At 41.3% G+C, this 17,372-nt stretch overlaps 2 protein-coding genes across 3 annotated transcripts; both read left to right on the top strand.

Moving 5' to 3' along the window:
• Positions 1-187: 187 nt before the first annotated feature.
• On the top strand, positions 188-6,145 carry TM2D3 (TM2 domain containing 3). The gene is made up of 6 exons (XM_062000308.1): positions 188-295; positions 1,373-1,471; positions 2,318-2,475; positions 3,035-3,209; positions 3,745-3,820; positions 4,999-6,145. Exons 1-6 carry the CDS (start codon positions 199-201, stop codon positions 5,162-5,164), a joined length of 771 nt encoding a protein of 256 aa, XP_061856292.1. The 5' UTR covers positions 188-198; the 3' UTR covers positions 5,165-6,145.
• A 173-nt stretch (positions 6,146-6,318) lies between these two features.
• ADAL (adenosine deaminase like) lies at positions 6,319-15,922 on the top strand. 2 transcript variants are annotated; one of them, XM_061999978.1, is made up of 10 exons: positions 6,319-6,410; positions 7,823-7,953; positions 8,467-8,527; positions 9,254-9,341; positions 9,953-10,034; positions 10,704-10,830; positions 11,503-11,583; positions 12,551-12,689; positions 13,177-13,277; positions 14,663-15,922. In XM_061999978.1, exons 1-10 carry the CDS (start codon positions 6,357-6,359, stop codon positions 14,852-14,854), a joined length of 1,056 nt encoding a protein of 351 aa, XP_061855962.1. In that variant the 5' UTR covers positions 6,319-6,356; the 3' UTR covers positions 14,855-15,922. The 2 variants fall into 2 exon arrangements, with proteins under 2 accessions (XP_061855962.1, XP_061855963.1); XM_061999979.1 differs by lacking the exon at positions 7,823-7,953 and having other exon boundaries at positions 6,348-6,410.
• The last annotated feature ends 1,450 nt before the right edge of the window (positions 15,923-17,372 follow it).

The following is a 17,372-nucleotide window of genomic DNA, read 5'->3' as shown; positions in this document are numbered from 1 at the left end:
CCAGACGGTGATGAAGGAGATCTCCAAGCATGTACCGAAGCTGGTGGCAGCAGGGACTGGCTGCAGTTGGGGTAGCGGCCGCGCCGCAGTCCGGGGAGGCGCGAGGTGCGGTAACGGGCCGCCCCTCCCCGGGCCCGGCCCACCCGCGGCTGCGCTGCCGGGGCGGCGCCACCCCTGGGCGGGAGCGGCGGAGGGAAGATGGCGGCGCCGGCGGTGCTGGCGGGGCAGCGCGCCCTGGGCAGGCTCTGTAGTCTCGTGCTCTTCCTTTCCCAGCTCTACCTCCTCTCCGGCCGCGGTGAGCGCGGCTGCCGCCGCTTTGCCCGGGCTGCCCGAGACTGAGACGGGGCGGGTGGCGTGGGGGGGGGTAGAAGGCGGCGGGTGGGGGAGACAGCAGCCGCTCGGCTGCGGCGCCGCGGAGGGCTCGGGCGGCCCCGGCTGCGCTCGGTGGATGAGGCCCACGGCGCCTCAGGGCCTGGCTCGCAGGTGGGAGCTGTTCTCCCGGCACCTTCAGCCGAGTCCCCGCCGGGGCGGGTGCTGGACGGCCGCGCAGGGGAGCTGTAGCCGTGACCTCAGTGTGTTGAAAATGCGTAGCGGCTTCCCTGACTGCGGCGGGGAGATACCAGGGGCTCGGGCATGGGGCAGCTCTCCAACCTGCGTCGCAGGGCTCGTGTCTCATACGGGAGTGCTCGGGGCTTAAAGGCGGGATGGGCCCTGTTCACGGACTCTCGAGCTGCCGCAGGTTTAGAGTCTTCAGTGTGTGCACTCTGTCGTGAGTTACGTGCGATCCAAAATGCAGCTGGTGAGGTAGTGTGGCTTCTCAGCACCGACTGGGTAGAGAGATGTGATATATCTGTGTTCCTGCTTCCAGCCGGGCACGGCCCACGCGTGCTGTGTGTGTGCCACTGTTGGGGCTCAAGCACCGATTGCTTGCCCCTGACCTTTGCGCAGCCTCCCCGTTCTTGGAATCGTGGGATTGCGCAGAGACCAACATGCAGCGAATGTCCAAACACAGTGTGGTCACCAGCCAGTTCTGCAGTTCCAGCATTCCATCAAAATAGCTACATTGCTTGGTTAGGTGGTTTTGTTCTTTATCAGATACCGTGTCAAATCTGCATTTTGAGCAGGGTATTTTAATCATCAAGGATTAAAAATAGTGTTTTCTTGTGAAAAAAAGAGGATTAATTTGTAATGCTCATTTTACTGTGTAGTGTAAACATTCTACTTGTTATGGAATGGGAAACCAGATTTTGTATTTTTAAAATTCTCATTGTGCATTCCACTGTTGATTTTATCTCAGCATGCTGAAACCAAACTTTCTGAAGATGAGTTTTGTTCTAGAAACATCACTTTCTTCATTTTTGTTTTCTTGCAGCGGGGTCTTTGATGACCACAAAGCATTCACAGCCACAGTCTACATTTGCAAAAAGTCTAACTTCAGCAAGTACAAACACTCCTTATTTTAAAGCAGCAGGTACAGTATCACATTGTTTCTATCATTTCAGTTTGTTTTTTTTTTTTGGTGAGAATTTTTCGTTGGTGTTTTGAGTGTACTATTAAAGACTTTGAATTATGTCATAGATATTTGTACATGCGTTTTCACAGTGGTAAAAGACATTGTGATATATAACACATTATGAATTACTCTTCAATGACCTTAACAATTAGTTTGGATTATATAATGAGAAAATTAATCCATGTAAGATCTTAAAACTGGGAAATAACCTGTTACACTGCTGTTGAGGTAGAAGGTCTTGAAAGCCTCCACCATTCTACAAGTAGAGGTTACTGTTCCTTATCAAACAGAAGTACAGTTTTTGTAGCAGGCTAAGGGATGCATCACAGTTGCCTGAAACCCTGTTCTTGCTAGTAATTCAGGAGGTGATTCTGAACACACACACACAATCAATAACTGAGCTAGCTATGAACTTCATTAGACCTGAACTAAAAGCAGGTTATGTATGTCAACCCGCTTCTGTACCTAAACTGATTACTTCCATTGAGCAGTAGTGGCAGTGGCAGCAGTAATCCATGCTAAGCTCTGTGCTGGGGTTGTTCTGGGTAGTGTTGCTGTGTTGTCCTGCACACAATTTTTGAGAGGTGGGTGCAGGGTTCCCTGCTGTGGCGTGTAGCTCACTCGGCTGATACAGCAGTTCCCCCAACACAAATGTGTAATTCTGTTCGCTGCAGAAGGAAAGCCCTTCGTATGGTGTCTGTGCATGTACGTGTATAAAAGAAAACACATATATATATGCAGTTTAGTTTACATAGTTTTTTTGTATCTGCTTTCTTAATTTTGTTCACATATTTCACCTTTCAGAAAGTACAGAGCTTCCATCTTATGTAACTAAATGCCCTAGCAATGGGCTTTGCAGTAGGTTGCCACCAGACTGTATGACATGTAACACAAACTATTCCTGTATATATGGGAAGCCGGCCACTTTTGATTGCAGAGTCAAGCCACACGTTCATTGTGTTGTAAGTAACCTGTTACTCTTAAACCCAAATTTAAGTAATTAAAATATGTCACCATATCATAAAATAAAAAAGCCTGATTTCAAGGTTTTGCCATGGGCAGGTTTACAGATCTGTGGTACGTTTAGTCTGACCTAACTGTAGGCCATTGTTGAAGAGGCAGACTTAACCCCTCTCTGCTTTGCCTTTCTTGCTGTGTATCTTTTTGTTATGTAGCCATGCAATTGAGTTAAGTCAGTTTGTTGACCAATCAGAACTGAACCATTTTGAAGGTAGGGAGGCTAAATGTTTGCCAGAGGTATGAACTGATCTTATGTGAGAAACCAAATGAGTTCTCCTTTCAGCAGTAGCCTGAAATTGGAGGAAGCAGTAATGTTAACCTGTGCTTCAATAGCTGTGTTAGTTTTCTAATGTTGTTTTTTTTACTGTGCTTGACTGTGTAGAGGTAGCAAAGATAGTAATTGTTACTTTGCCCAAAATGTCTGCTTATGAAATGTAATTTGATGCATCCTATGATTATTTTTTTTTTAATTAGTGAAGTGATAATGCTGTCCTTTCATAGGATCAACATAACCATGAGCAGGAGAACTTTACAATTAACATGACATGCCAGTTTTGCTGGCAGCTCGCAACAACTGATTATGTATGTACCAACTCCACAAGCTGCATGACAGTCTCCTGTCCGCGACAGCGATACAATGCCACGTGTACAGTACGGGATCATATTCATTGCCTAGGTAATGTGGGCTAAAACAGATTTTTTGTAACGTGTAAATACAGTGATTGTTTACGTTGGTTGCAGTAGCAGCCTGCACCTTGATTAATCTGTTGAATTTTTTATAGTTGTGTGTTAATTTTTAAGTGTAATAGTGACATCTAACTGTAAAAATTGGCTTTTAATACTGTTGTGTATTTTCACATGATAGAATCAGACAAAATCAGAACTATTTTCTATCAGAAGTGTCCAAATTAGCTTAATTCATAGGTTCTATGTCAAATGTCTTGGTAGGATAGTTGAAAAAATTCATGCTGGTTTCACACAACTATCTTTTTCCTGCTGTTTGTTCAGTCACCTTGCATGTTTTCTGCTATGGGGAAAAAGGCTGATGGGACAGAAGACTGTAGAGTATATATGACCTTTTTATGTGGACAGTGTTTCAATTAACGTCAGCTCTTTTTAGAGAAATACAGTATTGTCTTGCTTGCTATTTTCTTACTCGTTATGTGGCCTTTGCTTGTTACATTAAGGTTTGAATCTTTTCTAACATTCAGGTAATCGTGTTTTTCCTAAGATGCTCTATTGCAACTGGACTGGAGGTTATAAGTGGTCTACTGCCTTGGCACTAAGGTACATGAGAACTATTCGAGAATGTCAAGCTACAGTAGAGAATATTATTAGAAATAAATTTTCTATTGGCATTTTTTAATGGTGTACTGAATAAAGAATATTTCATACAGTCTAGCTTAGAATTTGGAGGCATAGTATGCCTGGAGATTCCATATGTGACAGTACTAGCTGTCTTCAGTAAATAGAGCTTGAGATAAAACATTTACACTATTTCTGCATCAAATGTACTTTCTTCAGAGTAAATTATGATTATTGGGCTTTGCAAAGTGATACATTTTCTGAGTAGAGAGGATATGTCGGCTGTTGTTCTGTACTGTGTCAAATGAGGTACAAATGCTCAAAGAATTCTGCAGATTTATGGGGTTTTTCCTCCTATTTTTGAACGTGCTTTAAACAATTGGGGCTGAAAATTGTCAAGTTACTTCTTGGCATCTGCAATGAATGCAACTGTTTGTGCATTTGTCAGTGAGCTGGATGTAGCTGGTATCCATCTGTCCCAGCTTCCTTCCCAACTCTTAACACCTAGAAATGCCTTAAGACAAAGCATCTTACATTTTAAATTACTAGGGAAGAGAGCAGTGTAGCAATACTGAAAGAAACTGTGCAGGTTATTTTTGGAATATTAAGCCATTAGAGGCACTACAATAGCCATTTGAAAGTAACGGAAGTTCTTTTGGTGGTGAGACCTTTTTTGTTAGGTGTTATCCTATCAGCCATTACTGAAATATTCAATTAGGTAGTGAGACTCTCTTTCTGGTGCTAAAGATAGAACAAGACTGATTGAAAGAGTCCACAGACTTTCCTGTATAGCAAGAGTTGTCTCTGCCACCAGCTGGAGACACTGTTGCCTGACTTGGTGTGTATGGCTGAGTTCAGTGCTTGGGTCTGTTTTGACATCTTGTCTGTTGGGATTTTTTAGCTTCCCTTAGCTTAAAAAAATTGAGACAAATGTATAAATGTGAAAGTTTTGGCTTTAATTGCTTGTCATGAAGATCTATTCAGTCTCTGGATAGTATTTGTTAGGTAATTCAGTAACCCAGTCAACTCTTTGTGTACAAAAACATGTATAGTGTTTTGAATGACTGAGAGCAAAACTATCATCTGCTTTTAGGTATGTTAGAAGGAAGCAGGTAGGGATACTCTAAAAATAATAACCAAGTATATTTTTATTCTTACAGCATCACCCTTGGTGGATTTGGTGCCGATCGTTTCTATTTGGGCCAGTGGCGGGAAGGGCTGGGAAAGCTCTTCAGCTTTGGTGGACTTGGCATATGGACCCTAATTGATGTGCTGCTAATAGGTGTTGGCTATGTGGGGCCCGCAGATGGTTCTCTTTATATTTAAATGTGGAGGCAATGTATTTCAGAGAGGAGCAGTTGCTTGGAAAGAGCTCTAAATAAAAGACTGTAGAGATTTGAGCCTTGAAGGTAGGATGAACAACTGTTGTTTGTATGTGTATACATTTTAATGTACAGTATCTGTACTTGGTTTGCCTTTAAGTAAGGTAAAATAAAAGCGTGGATCACTGAGTAAGTTGAAGTTAATTTCTGTTCTTCTATGGACCTGCTATTTTTCTCTGAAAAAATGTTGAACACCTAACCAAATTCTGTGATGTGCTTGAACTTGGATAATCTGCCAAGGACCAAAAGAGAGGCAAACTAACTTGAATATTGTTTGTTTATTTCGTCTTTGTATACTTGAATTTAACTTTAAAGCTAGTTTCCCTCATTATGTCAGTATTTATTTATTTATTTGTATTTGTGGGAAGATAATTTCTATGCCTGAATTCCTCTAGCAGTATGCACATCACTGATTTATTGCGTTAATCACATCTTTGTTTTGGGATGTAGTGGGAGCTGATATTTGCATAGTAACTTGTTGACTTGATACTGTGAGGTTTTTAGAATTAGATTGCAGGAACACTAAAAGTTAAATACTGAATAATTGACATAGATTTTAGGACTCTTCCAGAATGTCTTCATTTTTGTTGGATTCAACCTGCACGTTGATGAAAGGTACGGTTTGTGTTCTTGTGCTAGCAAGCTTCCCAAGGTAATTTTTAAAAGGGCTGGCAGTATAATCGATGTGTTTATTCACTTAGGACTTTGTAATGGGATGGCGCAGCAAACTATAGTGCCATTCCAGCAGAACATCTTGGTTTAGTTACCTTATCTAGGGACAGTGCCATCTCGAGCCGTATCCCTTTCACTGGACCTGAACTGGCGCCTGTGTAGTGCTAAGGCATAGATCTGAAAATCCTATATCTTGAATAAACTGGAACTTGAAGCTTTTATGGAATTAAATACTCGTAAGTATGACCTGGTATTCACTGCTGATGCGGCTGTATTTCCTTGCACTGGTGGCTGCCGGAGCGGGGGAGCGGAGAACGGCGGGGGCTGTGGCTCCGGCTCCTCGCCGGGCAGCGGCGTGAGGGGGGGAGCGGCCGCGGCCTATTGGGGGCGGGCCGCGGCCTTTGGGGGCGGGGCGGCTGCCGTGACTCGGGCCGCGGGCCGCCCTCGCGGGAACAGGCGCCGTCATGGCGGCCGAGCGAGAGCCGGAGCTGAGTTTCTACCGGCGGCTGCCCAAAACGGTGAGCGGCGGTGCGCGCCCAGGCTGTGAAGCGGCCGGGGCCCTGCTCGTCCCTGAACCGACGGCCCCGGGCGAGGTTCGGGACTGCGGCGGGAACCCGCGATGGGAGTGGGCCGAGGCGGAGCCAGGGACCCGCGATGCGGGGGCACTGGGATGGGAGAAGGGGCTGAGAGAGGCTGGCGCGGGGACAGCAGCCCGCGGGGGCTAAGGGGATGGTGCCGAGGCTGGCAGCGCGGCAGGAGTGGGAGCTGAGGAGCAGGCGCTGGGACGGGAGCCCGCGGCGGGAGCCGGGGCTGAGGGGCTCGTGCCGGTACGGGCAGCGCGGCGGGAGAGGGGGCTGAGGGGCTGGCGCTGGGACGGGAGCCGGGGCTGGCTCCGGCGCTGGCAGCGCGACGGGAGAGGGGGCTGAGGGGCTGGCGCTGGGACGGGAGCCGGGGCTGAGGGGCTGGCTCCGGCGCTGGCAGCGCGGCGGGAGAGGGGGCTGAGGGGCTGGCGCTGGGACGGGAGCCGGGGCTGAGGGGCTGGCTCCGGCGCTGGCAGCGCGGCGGGAGAGGGGGCTGAGGGGCTGGCGCTGGGACGGGAGCCGGGGCTGAGGGGCTGGCTCCGGCGCTGGCAGCGCGGCGGGAGAGGGGGCTGAGGGGCTGGCTCCGGCGCTGGCAGCGCGGCGGACCACGGCTGCTGTCTCCTTGGAGTTGTCAAGCACGTACTCGTTCAGAGGCCAATGTTCCCACTGAGAAGTGCCGTAGGTATTTGCCTGTCCAGCTTGCTGCAGTTCTTGGTGTCTAACCTTCCACTTAAATCAGTTGAATTTGATCTTTGTTTTCTTTTTTTGGCCCTGTTTTCTCCGAGGCTAGCCCAAGAAGTCTGTCTCAGATAACAGGGTTTTTTTTTCCGTGTCCCGAAGGGTGTGCCTTACTTTTAGGGTATCAGTGCCGTCGTTTAGGACACATTACTACTTTTTTTTTATCAGTGTTACCGTCCTGGACTTGGTAAAACAGCAAATGGTACACAACACCCGTGAGAAACTTTTAAAGGCTGTGCACAATCAAAAGCGAAGTGAATGGGAAAAGAATTCTTGGCTCGTTGTTACCCTTTTCTTAATAGTGAGGCAGCAGCTTACCTCCTCCTCACCTCAAATTGCACCAATCCAGCAGGCAGCTGGAGAGCTGCTACCTGAGCCAGCTGCCAACACCTGCCTGCCAAGGGAGAAGGAGCAAATAGGACAGTGTTAGTTCAACCTGCATGAAAAAGCACAAGGAAATGATTGTTAGCCAAACATGGAGATAACTGTTATTTAATTTCCAAACTCAGTGAAACAAGAATGTAGGACGGAAGAACAGGAATACAAAACAAGATGTTAGAAGGCATCGTTTTTACTGGACACAAATCCATAGGATTGGGTTTTTTTCCTAGGAACTTCACGCTCATTTGAATGGCTGTATCAGTTCTGCCACTATGAAGAAACTTATGTTGCAGAAGCCGTACCTTCAGATTCAGAATGGAATGACCATGATTGACAAAGGAAAGAAAAGGACCTTAGATGAGTGCGTATGCACGTGTGTGTCTGTGATGAACATTTACCAGAGGCATTTTAATTACATTCAAACCAGATAAGTGTATGGCCTTATACACTAACTGGAAAATAAATTTTCAACCTTTAGTTACAATAGAGTCTGCTAGATTTTTTGCTACTGGCATCTATAGAATAACTTCTTAGATATTTGCAGACTAAACAGAAATTTCGTGCTGATTACTTTGCTTTTTAAAGGACTGAAATTTTTCATGTGTAGCTTGACTCATATAGTTTCCCTTTTTTGAAACCATACTTTCCTTTGTGTTGCAGAAAGGTTTTTATTAATAATATTCTTATTAATATTAATATTTCTGTTGCAACTGTATTATTAGCATCTAAGAGCAGAAATGATCTTTGCATTTTGAGCTACAAGCCACAAGCACAGTGAACATAAGAAGTACTTGTTTTCAAAAAATGTAGATTTTTTTTTTTTGAATACTCATTTTGACATTTGTCCAGTTAAAGAGTTAACTCCTTATTCTAGATGTTTTCAGATGTTTCAGATCATCTATCAGATTACCACTAGGCCTGAAGATATTCTACTGGTAAGTTCATTAAAAGTTCCTGTAACACAAGTAACACAGACAAAATTAGTTGGATTGATAGTGCTGGGTTCTGAGTAACCATGTCAGCAATTTGAGGTCAGAATTATTATTGTAAAACATGTTATGAAAGAAACACAGGATTTCATGGCTTCTAATTTTTGTGAAATCAACAAGCTTCCAATATGGTGGTCAGGTGCATGGACTGATCATGCCTTAAAAATGTGATGTCTCTTCCTTGTTACCGAAGTTGTGATTTACCACAGTCTCCCAGAGTGACAATCTCCCATTTCATCTTTGGTTCATTACATCCCAGAATGAGAATTGTCCTTTGTTCACCTCTGATCCCAGAACTGTTCTGCCATAGGAAGCAGAAAGTGGTGTGGTATCCTCTTCTTCACTCCTTTAAAGGGGCTTTTAGGCAGCCTGTTAAACTCTCTGAAAGGTATGGTATCTGTGAAAGAGGTTATGGCAGCTCCAGTTGAGGTGTAGTCTTGTTTGGACAAGGAAGTTCTTATTTTTCTTAACTCTTCAATATCACTGAGGGAACTGAAGCTACCCTCTGTGGTGTAGTATTAGCAAAGATGGAGAGGGCTAAAAATACATAGGGCCTGAAAATTTTGCAAGTGTTTCATGCCAAAAAGTAACTGGGTCTTTTAGTTGTAAAGGAAAATACAACCGATTATAAGTGTTACTGTTATGATGTTGAATACTCTGTTTCTTAATCAGATAACTAAAGATGTTATTAAGGAATTTGCTGATGATGGTGTCAAGTATCTGGAATTGAGAAGCACACCTAGAGAAGAAAAGACCACAGGTCTGTTCTGGTTTTTAATTTCAAGTCTAATATGCTGTAAAACTTAGTTACAGTCTAATATGCTGTAAAACTTAGTTACGACTATGTTAATAACAAGTAAAGTCAAACTTAGTTGGTTCAATAAAAATATACTTTAATATAAAAGCAAAGATTTAACCCCATAAAAGCATGTCACTTTAGTATTAGATTTTTGAAGACGAAAATGTGTTGATTATAGCTCTACTACCCAAGAATTTGAGTTATTCTCTTAAGTATGACAGTCTGAGTCTGGTAATATTTTTAATAACCGATATATTGTCTTTTTGTTACTTAATTTTTTATTTTCTTTTAGATGTAGTTTAATAGAAGGATATCAGAAAAGTGCTGTTGCTACTCTTTGGTTCACACCAAGTTATTTTCTTTCTTCCAGATGCTTAGGAGGAGGCTTAATTCAAGTGTATGCTTCAAAGTATAGCTGTATTTATAAACAGAATTAGAACTGTATAGATTAGAAGCACTGTGGACTAAAATCAAAGGTGCAAAGTGAAACTTAGGAGGCTAAAGAACTGTGTCTGTGATGTAATAAAACTAATTTAAACATGTCTATTCCAAATGTGTACATGTGTTTATAGGTATGACCAAAAGGATGTATGTTGAAACTGTACTTGAAGGTATAAAGCAGTGTAAAGAAGAAGGCTTGGATATAGATGTAAGGTAAATAAAGCACATAGAGTACCTCCATTTCAAGGTTCTATGTAGTTTGATGCTCTGTCATGGTTTGCAGCATAGGAAAGAAAGTTATGCTTGAACTACATTACATGTCATGGAAACAGGTAGTTCACATGGAAACCTGATTTTTTTTTTTCCATCTTTTTTACTGATAGGGAATGAAACAGGGGAAAGCTTTTCAGCTCTAAGACTGTCCATTCTCTGCAACACTCGGGAAGAGCAGTGGTTTTGATGGAATTGCCTTAAAGACGTTTTCCACAGCCTAGATTTGTTGCAAAAATTTTGCTTGGTTAGCTGTACAAGCAACCAGCTATAAAGGAGAGGTAGTCCTAACCAGCACAAGAGCTGAAGAATTCTCATTTTTCATGTGTGCCTCAGAGAGGTGGCTAGACTGATAGTGCAAACAGCAAATGAACAGTGTGTTGTTTCCCACCTTCCCTCTCACTCTGGCTATTGTGTTTCACAGGCTAACCTATTTATCTGATTTGTGTTGCTCTGCACTGTGGTAGCTTCGTTCCTGGAACGGTTTCCGATACAAATACTCTGTATAATCAACTGTGAAGGATGTGAAGTGCTATTTTTGTTGCTGTCAGGTTTGTTGGTCTCCTGATATTACAGCTAGTATTTAACTTAATCTGTATGTTTCTATCCTAGATTGTTGATAGCCATAAATAGAAGAGGTGGCCCAGCAGTTGCTAAGCAGACTGTTAAACTGGCTGAAGAGTTCCTTCTTTCCACTGATGGGGTTGTAGTAGGACTTGACTTAAGTGGTGATCCCACTGTAAGTTTTCATTTTATTTTGATCTCTTCTTGGAGGTAAATATATGATGTTGTGTAACAGCAAGCAGTTTTAATCATACTTTGTTCTTGCAAGTTCCTGTTCAATGTTTGTTGCTAGTTTGAATGGATTGCTCCTAGTTTTGATACCAGGTTAATCCCTGTTACTGTAAGGGACAGATACTCTAACAAAGAATCCATGGATTAATATACCACACCCTAAAAAGGAGCCACTGAAAAGCAGTGTTTATCTGGGAAGTATCTGTTCCTAAATTGTCCTAGTCAGATTGAGATGAGGCAAGTTAACTAGTGTTGCAGGTTGGCACTAGTTTAAATTTTGTTTTAGATGCGCCAAATGCTTATTGCATATTAGGTAAGCAAAAATGTTTGAGGATAGCTGCCAAGTTGAAATAGCTCTAGGTGATAGTTTTAGAAAGGATGTCAAAATCAAGTGTTGGGCATCATCTGAACTACAGTTATTTGACAGATTTGTCTAAACTGTGCCCATATAGCAGAACATTATGTAACTTGTTGCAATCAAAACTGAATGAGAAATTAATTCAATGTAACTGTATTTTGCATGGAGTATTTTGATATTGCTACACTTCTTAACTATTGAAATAGGAGGAGTTGTGTAAAACAAGCTGTAGAATTGTGATGTGTTTATATCTTCAAGGCAGGACATGGTCAAGATTTTTTGGAACCACTCTCAGAAGCAAAAAAAGCAGGTCTAAAGCTGGCATTGCATCTTTCAGAGGTAAAAGTTTGCTTTATTCTAGACCTTCTTTGCAGTTCCCATTTTATAAAAACCTTGATAAAACTAAAATTAACTTCTGTGCCTTTTGAACTTCTCAGGCCAAAGTAGTATTTGGTTGGGGCATTTTGATAATAGAGAGGGAAAGGAGGAGAAATCTACAACAATCTATTTTGAATCAGAAGTGTCAAATTATTTCTCACTGTAATATATGTTTTGGGTGACTAGTTGTGAAATTGAAATGTAGTAATATTCCAAGAGATCCACTGTTTTCTTCCCAGTATTTTATCAGGAAACATATATATTAAAATTTTCACATTTTCGTGAATAGTTCTGTTTGCTCTGCTTTACCAGTATAAAGAGTTGGGATTCTCCATACCATCTACTGAAGCGGTGGCTGAACTTTACTCTAAGGCTGATAAATACTGAAAATCTTTTTATTTCTTCAGGAGATTAAGACTGGTATATGGTGACACAAGTTTACTTATATTTGTTCATGTTTCCTTAAGGAGACTTTTGCAGGCTACTCTTGCATGCGTCTCTAAATATTTCTTTGTAAATGTCTCTGGGCTTTTGGTTTTGGTTGGTTTTGGCTGCTTGCAGTTCAAGTTCTTCATGTACACTTTTTTTAAATCCTGATGTAAAACAGGTGCTAAAGGTCTTGACAAGTTAGTTTTGAAACAGGCATATAAAGCTGATTTGAAGCCTCCAACTGAAAGCACTTCAGAACTGCAAACCATAATCATCTGTTTTTACATAGGAGTATGTTATGGCTTCCTTCGTTTGCAATTCTGAGAGTCACTTTCATGCACTGCTGCTTTATTTACAGGTAGTAATGCAGATATTTTTGTCTTACTAATGCTTTCTTTTGGGTAAGATAAGCTGTGAAAATAGAACTTCATGTATGTTGTAATTATTTAATGTGCCGTTTTATGCTGCCTTGACAGAATGTAAAATGTATCCTCTCTAGATTCCAAATCAAGAAGAGGAGACCAAAATTCTTCTGGGCCTGCCTCCTGACAGAATTGGTCATGGAACATTTCTCAACTCTGCAACAGCAGGTTCAGAAGAGTTAGTGCCACTTGTTCGACAGAACCATATACCTATTGGTAAGGAAAAGAGTTAAGAAAATCACTTGGTGGTGTCCAGATTTCAGATTACTGTATGTACTGCTGATCTAGTAACTCTGATTTGTCTTTGGCCAGACCTAGAAAAACTTGGCAGCATATGTGAGAGAATTGCCTGTAAAGGCGCACCGGTAGTGCTTTGGTGGTTTGGACATCTTTGTGGCAGCAGACAACAAATGATGTGTTAGATGAAAACAAAACTAAGTCATAACTTAGTTACTGTGCAAGGCTGTGTGGTGTTTCTGTATCTGATTTTCAAGCTTCCTGAATTTTATACCCAGTCAGTAGTTAAGAAGTTGATTGCCAAACTTTCATCAGAAGATACTAACAAATATTTGAAGCACAGAAAATCAAGGAACCAACAACAGCTGATATTAATTTTCATTCAGAAACAAATCAAGTTAATCGTGTCAAAACCATATCTTTTGTTTTGTTATATATCCTTGCTGCTGCTTTTTTTTTCCCTTAGAACTTTGCATGACATCAAACATCAAAACTCAGACTGTGCCTTCCTATGACAAACACCATTTTGGATACTGGTACAACATGGGCCACCCCTCACTTCTTTGTGTAAGTTTGTTTCGTGTATTAAGACAAGGAGCCAAACTAGTGTGAAACTGGAGCAATATATCTCCTTTTATAGATCAGAACTGACTTACAATTTCTGACCTTGCAGCAAATCATCTGCTTAGAGCAAATCATAATGCTCTGTGCAATGCTTGTAATACAAATGGGAATTTTTAATATTTCTCTTGGTTTAATTGTAAAACAAGACCCTTTTTTTCCTGTATGGATAAGATAATCAGCTATGCATGAAATGAACTTAACTGTTTGCATACTAACAGATTTCTCTTAAATGCAAGCAATATGTTTAAGTTTGTGCTTACCTGATTGTTTATCATGTTGAGTAAGAGTTTTTGAGGTCTCTTGACAGCTTATTAAGGTCCTTAATTGTTGTTGAGGTGCCAAGTACTTTTGCTGGCAGTGGCAAGATTTTACTATCACGTGTTGGTGTAACCCCTATAATTTTTAGTGTTGTCCAAATGTATGTACATATGTTAAAGAGTATCGTACTTATTCAAATAAGCCTCAGTCCTTTATTTTTACAGTATTTATTCTTGAGATTGAGCTCTGTTATATTTGGTGGGAAATAATTCATGATTAGAGATTATTTCTGAGATTTTCAATTGTGAAAAGTCTAGATTACCGATGAAGTCACATGAGAAAGCAGTTTACCCATGAAGGCATATAAAAACAAGAGCAGTAGAAGGAGGAGATAGTAGTATCTTAAAAGGATATAATTAGGATTCTTCTCTGTGTGGACATGGGCACTCTAATCTCATTGACCTTTAAATAATCCTAACTGGCTCCTTTTAGGTGAATAATCTTTAGGTGGCTTGCGATTCTATGTTTTCAGTTCTAGCCTAGTACTCTAGTACTAAGACATTGTTCTGGTTGTCACTAGGTGAGACGGTTTCTTCCCTGAAGATGTAGGAATACAGAATATGCTCTGTTTCCCAGATCTGAAGACAGGGGAAAGATAAATAAGGAGACGTGCACACACTGACATAGTGTGCATGTGTGCATCATTTGATAGCATCGTGAAACTGTAGAATCTTTTAGGTTAGAAAAGACTTTTAAGATCATCGGGTCCAACTGTTAACCCAGCATTGCCACCTCCACCACTAAACCACAGCCCTCAGCACACATCTGTTTAGCAATTATAATAGGAAATACTATTTTCTTGATAAATGGTGCCATCACTTCCAGCAGCTTTCGTGTTTGTTTGAATAATTTATTAATTTTGAGTTTCAATAGAGCAAGTAAAGGATGGGAAGAAACGTCAAACAGCAAGATAAAACTTTTATAATTTGTAGACCCCCCTCCCTTTACTTGACACAGAGAAACTAATTTAAGCTTTGGGTTCTTTTTCTTTTGTTTCAATTTGACTCCAGACTGACGATAAAGGCGTCTTTGCAACAGATCTATCGCAAGAATACGAACTGGCCGCAAAAACATTTAACCTGAGCCGATCACAGATGTGGGATCTTTCCTATGAATCAATCAACTATATCTTTGCTTCAAGCATAGTGAAATCCAAGCTAAGGGAACAGTGGTGTAAACTGAAGCCAACTCTATTTGATTAACCAAACTGATGTTCTGAACAGCTTGGCTGTATTAGCCTAGTGAATAAGCATTTTTTACTGAAGTCTCTGTTTTTTTTTCAGACTCCAGGTTTATAAATCAGCCCATAAACCAAGCCTGTACAAAATGGAAACAACAGAAATTGCATCCTTTTTTTTTCGGTAGGGACAGAAGTAAATGTTCTTCCATGGTTGGGATGGGCTTTCAACCAGTAACTAGAATTCCAAATGTGTTGTCATGTTGTTTTTTTTCAATTGATATGACATTTTAAACAAAGCACTTGGTTGAAATATGTCATCCTACTGCAAATATTTGAGAGTCAGGACAAAAAGAAGACACAGCTGTTGGTGTTTAAAATGCCTCTGTTGGCAGCATGACACCACGCAGTTTCAATGTATGGTGTGTATACTTGGGATTTATATGGTTTTTGAACAGGGGTTTGAACAATTGAACATGAAGACAAACTCAGGGAGAGTTAAATATTTGTCCCAAATGAATTAAAGATAATGTCTGTTGTTATTGGCGTCCATGTGTGACTGAAGCCTGCTGTGGATTGTGTAGCATATCTTGTGGGGCCTATCGATGCACGTGGAGATGGGAGTGTTGGGAATCTTCAATACCCTAGCAAACTCTGAGCTTCTTAGGGGAAATGGTCTAATTCTTAAAATTCTTTTTAGAATTGTTGTTTGTTTCTTGTAAAAATGCAATAAAAATGGCTTCAACCTCTGTGTTCTTGAAAGCACTATCTCAGGGAGCGGGTGTGTGTGCACGCGCATTTGAGGCAGCAGAGGAGGAACTTGTCTGACCTGCTGTGGAGTATGGTTGGTGTGAGGGCCCAGAGCTGGCATGCTCTGCCTGCCTCCCTGCACTTGACTGTCTATTTTGTGACATCAAAATATATATGAACATACACATGCAACGGTACCTAAAACTAGATATTGCTAGCTAGTGTATGAAGTAGCCAGAGACAAGGTATTCCATACCTTGAGTATTTTTACACTGATTAATTGAACAGGCAAACACTCTGGGCTCTATAAGGAAGACTTGAATATAAATACAATGATACAAAAGCTGTTCATGACTTCTGGTCTTTTTTTAATACGATCAGCGTGAAGTAGTTGATCTGGCTCCTAAGAGGCAGTAAGAATCTAAAACAAAAACAACAAAGGTTGGCAGAGCGGATAGCACAGAAGTTGCTATGTCTGTCTGGCTACCTGAGGTTTCAGCAGAATGTTTTCTGAGTAAAAAATGTTTGAGAGGGGAAAAAAAAAATAATGTGAAGCAGAACTGTGGGTTTTTTTATAAGATCTCATGCTGACTTTTTATTTATAAAATTTTACTTCCCAAATAGGTTCACTGATCACATCATCTTTTTTTGTTTGATCCAGTTGTATTATCACTTGCTGTTTGATCAAGTCTGTATTCCTTCTACAGAAGTAATTGCTATGGTAAATGTATTGTTTTTTCCTTCCTGATGGAAAAGCACTCTAAAGACAGGTTAAGCAGTGTTCTGGAATATTATAGTTACAGCTGCCTTAGTCTCAGAGTAAGTGGACCTACACTCAAGTAAGAATACATTACCTATCAAGTAAGCTTTATAATATTTTATAGGTTACTGCCTTCTAGTAACTCTCCACTAACATAGCATTTGGTTTATTAGCAAAGAAAAACTTTGGACTTCCTGTTTATTTACTAAGAGGTCATCCTCAGTGTTCACTTTATCTGTCAAGTACAAGACTTTTTAAAGCAAAATAAGACTCACAGAAGCAAGTCTGATTTTTAAGGTTTACACACTGAATGTGACATGTGGATGTGTTCACTCAGAGCAGAGCCCTAGTAAATGCTGCTGTTTTCAGCTTCCTTTTTTTTTTCCTGCAAGCATACACAGTCTTAGAAGTCGTTAACATTATGGACTGTTACATGTAGTTCTCAGTATTTCCATTTAATTAACTTCTGTGAGCCTTCAAAATATTGCCTTGTGGGAGGTGTAATACTGCTCCAAAACAGCTTGGTCCCTGATGACGCACGGCTGCTGCAGAATTTTGTAATGAAAACACTCCCCTGACTACTAAACAAGTGTTCTGGCTAAGTAGCAGAATGGTACTGTTAGATATCAGCTACAGTGACGGAATTGCCCTTCTGAAGACTGTGTACTTTCCCTTTCAGTTGCAGGTGTGCTGTTGATTTAAAACCCCCACCACTTTGTGTGTAACAGTATTGATAGTGTCTTGGCTGGTAACAGAAGTCAGGACGTAACTTGGAGGATTCCATTTCCATGAAGTAAAAGAACCAGGAATATACTTGTGTGGCTACAAAATGATACACAAAACCAAGAGACTTCTGTGTACTGGTTTCTAACGCAGTGTTACTGCAGAAGCGTTAACGCTTAGAGTGGAAGTGAAAATTGGAAAGAATGTGGAGAGGGGCTGGAATGAAGAATCACCATCTGACAAGCATTTGTTTGTGCACGGTTCCCAAGTTACATTAGAAACTGAAACCTCACCACCTTACTGTTGCTGG

Source organism: Colius striatus, chromosome 7, assembly GCF_028858725.1.
Source record: "Colius striatus isolate bColStr4 chromosome 7, bColStr4.1.hap1, whole genome shotgun sequence".
Lineage (NCBI taxonomy): Eukaryota > Metazoa > Chordata > Aves > Coliiformes > Coliidae > Colius > Colius striatus.
Note: the sequence above shows the minus strand (reverse complement) of the source record. Positions and strands in the feature narration are given on the sequence as shown.

Bases quoted from the DNA above. Each gene is read 5' to 3' on its own strand.
- TM2D3 (XM_062000308.1), top strand. From the start codon at position 199: ATGGCGGCGCCGGCGGTGCTGGCGGGGCAGCGCGCCCTGGGCAGGCTC. The intron at 296-1,372 runs GTGAGCGCGGCT...GTTTTCTTGCAG, and splicing joins CTACCTCCTCTCCGGCCGCG to CGGGGTCTTTGATGACCACA. The intron at 3,821-4,998 runs GTACATGAGAAC...TTATTCTTACAG, and splicing joins TCTACTGCCTTGGCACTAAG to CATCACCCTTGGTGGATTTG.
- ADAL (XM_061999978.1), top strand. From the start codon at position 6,357: ATGGCGGCCGAGCGAGAGCCGGAGCTGAGTTTCTACCGGCGGCTGCCC. The intron at 6,411-7,822 runs GTGAGCGGCGGT...TTTTTTTCCTAG, and splicing joins ACCGGCGGCTGCCCAAAACG to GAACTTCACGCTCATTTGAA. The intron at 8,528-9,253 runs GTAAGTTCATTA...TTTCTTAATCAG, and splicing joins GGCCTGAAGATATTCTACTG to ATAACTAAAGATGTTATTAA.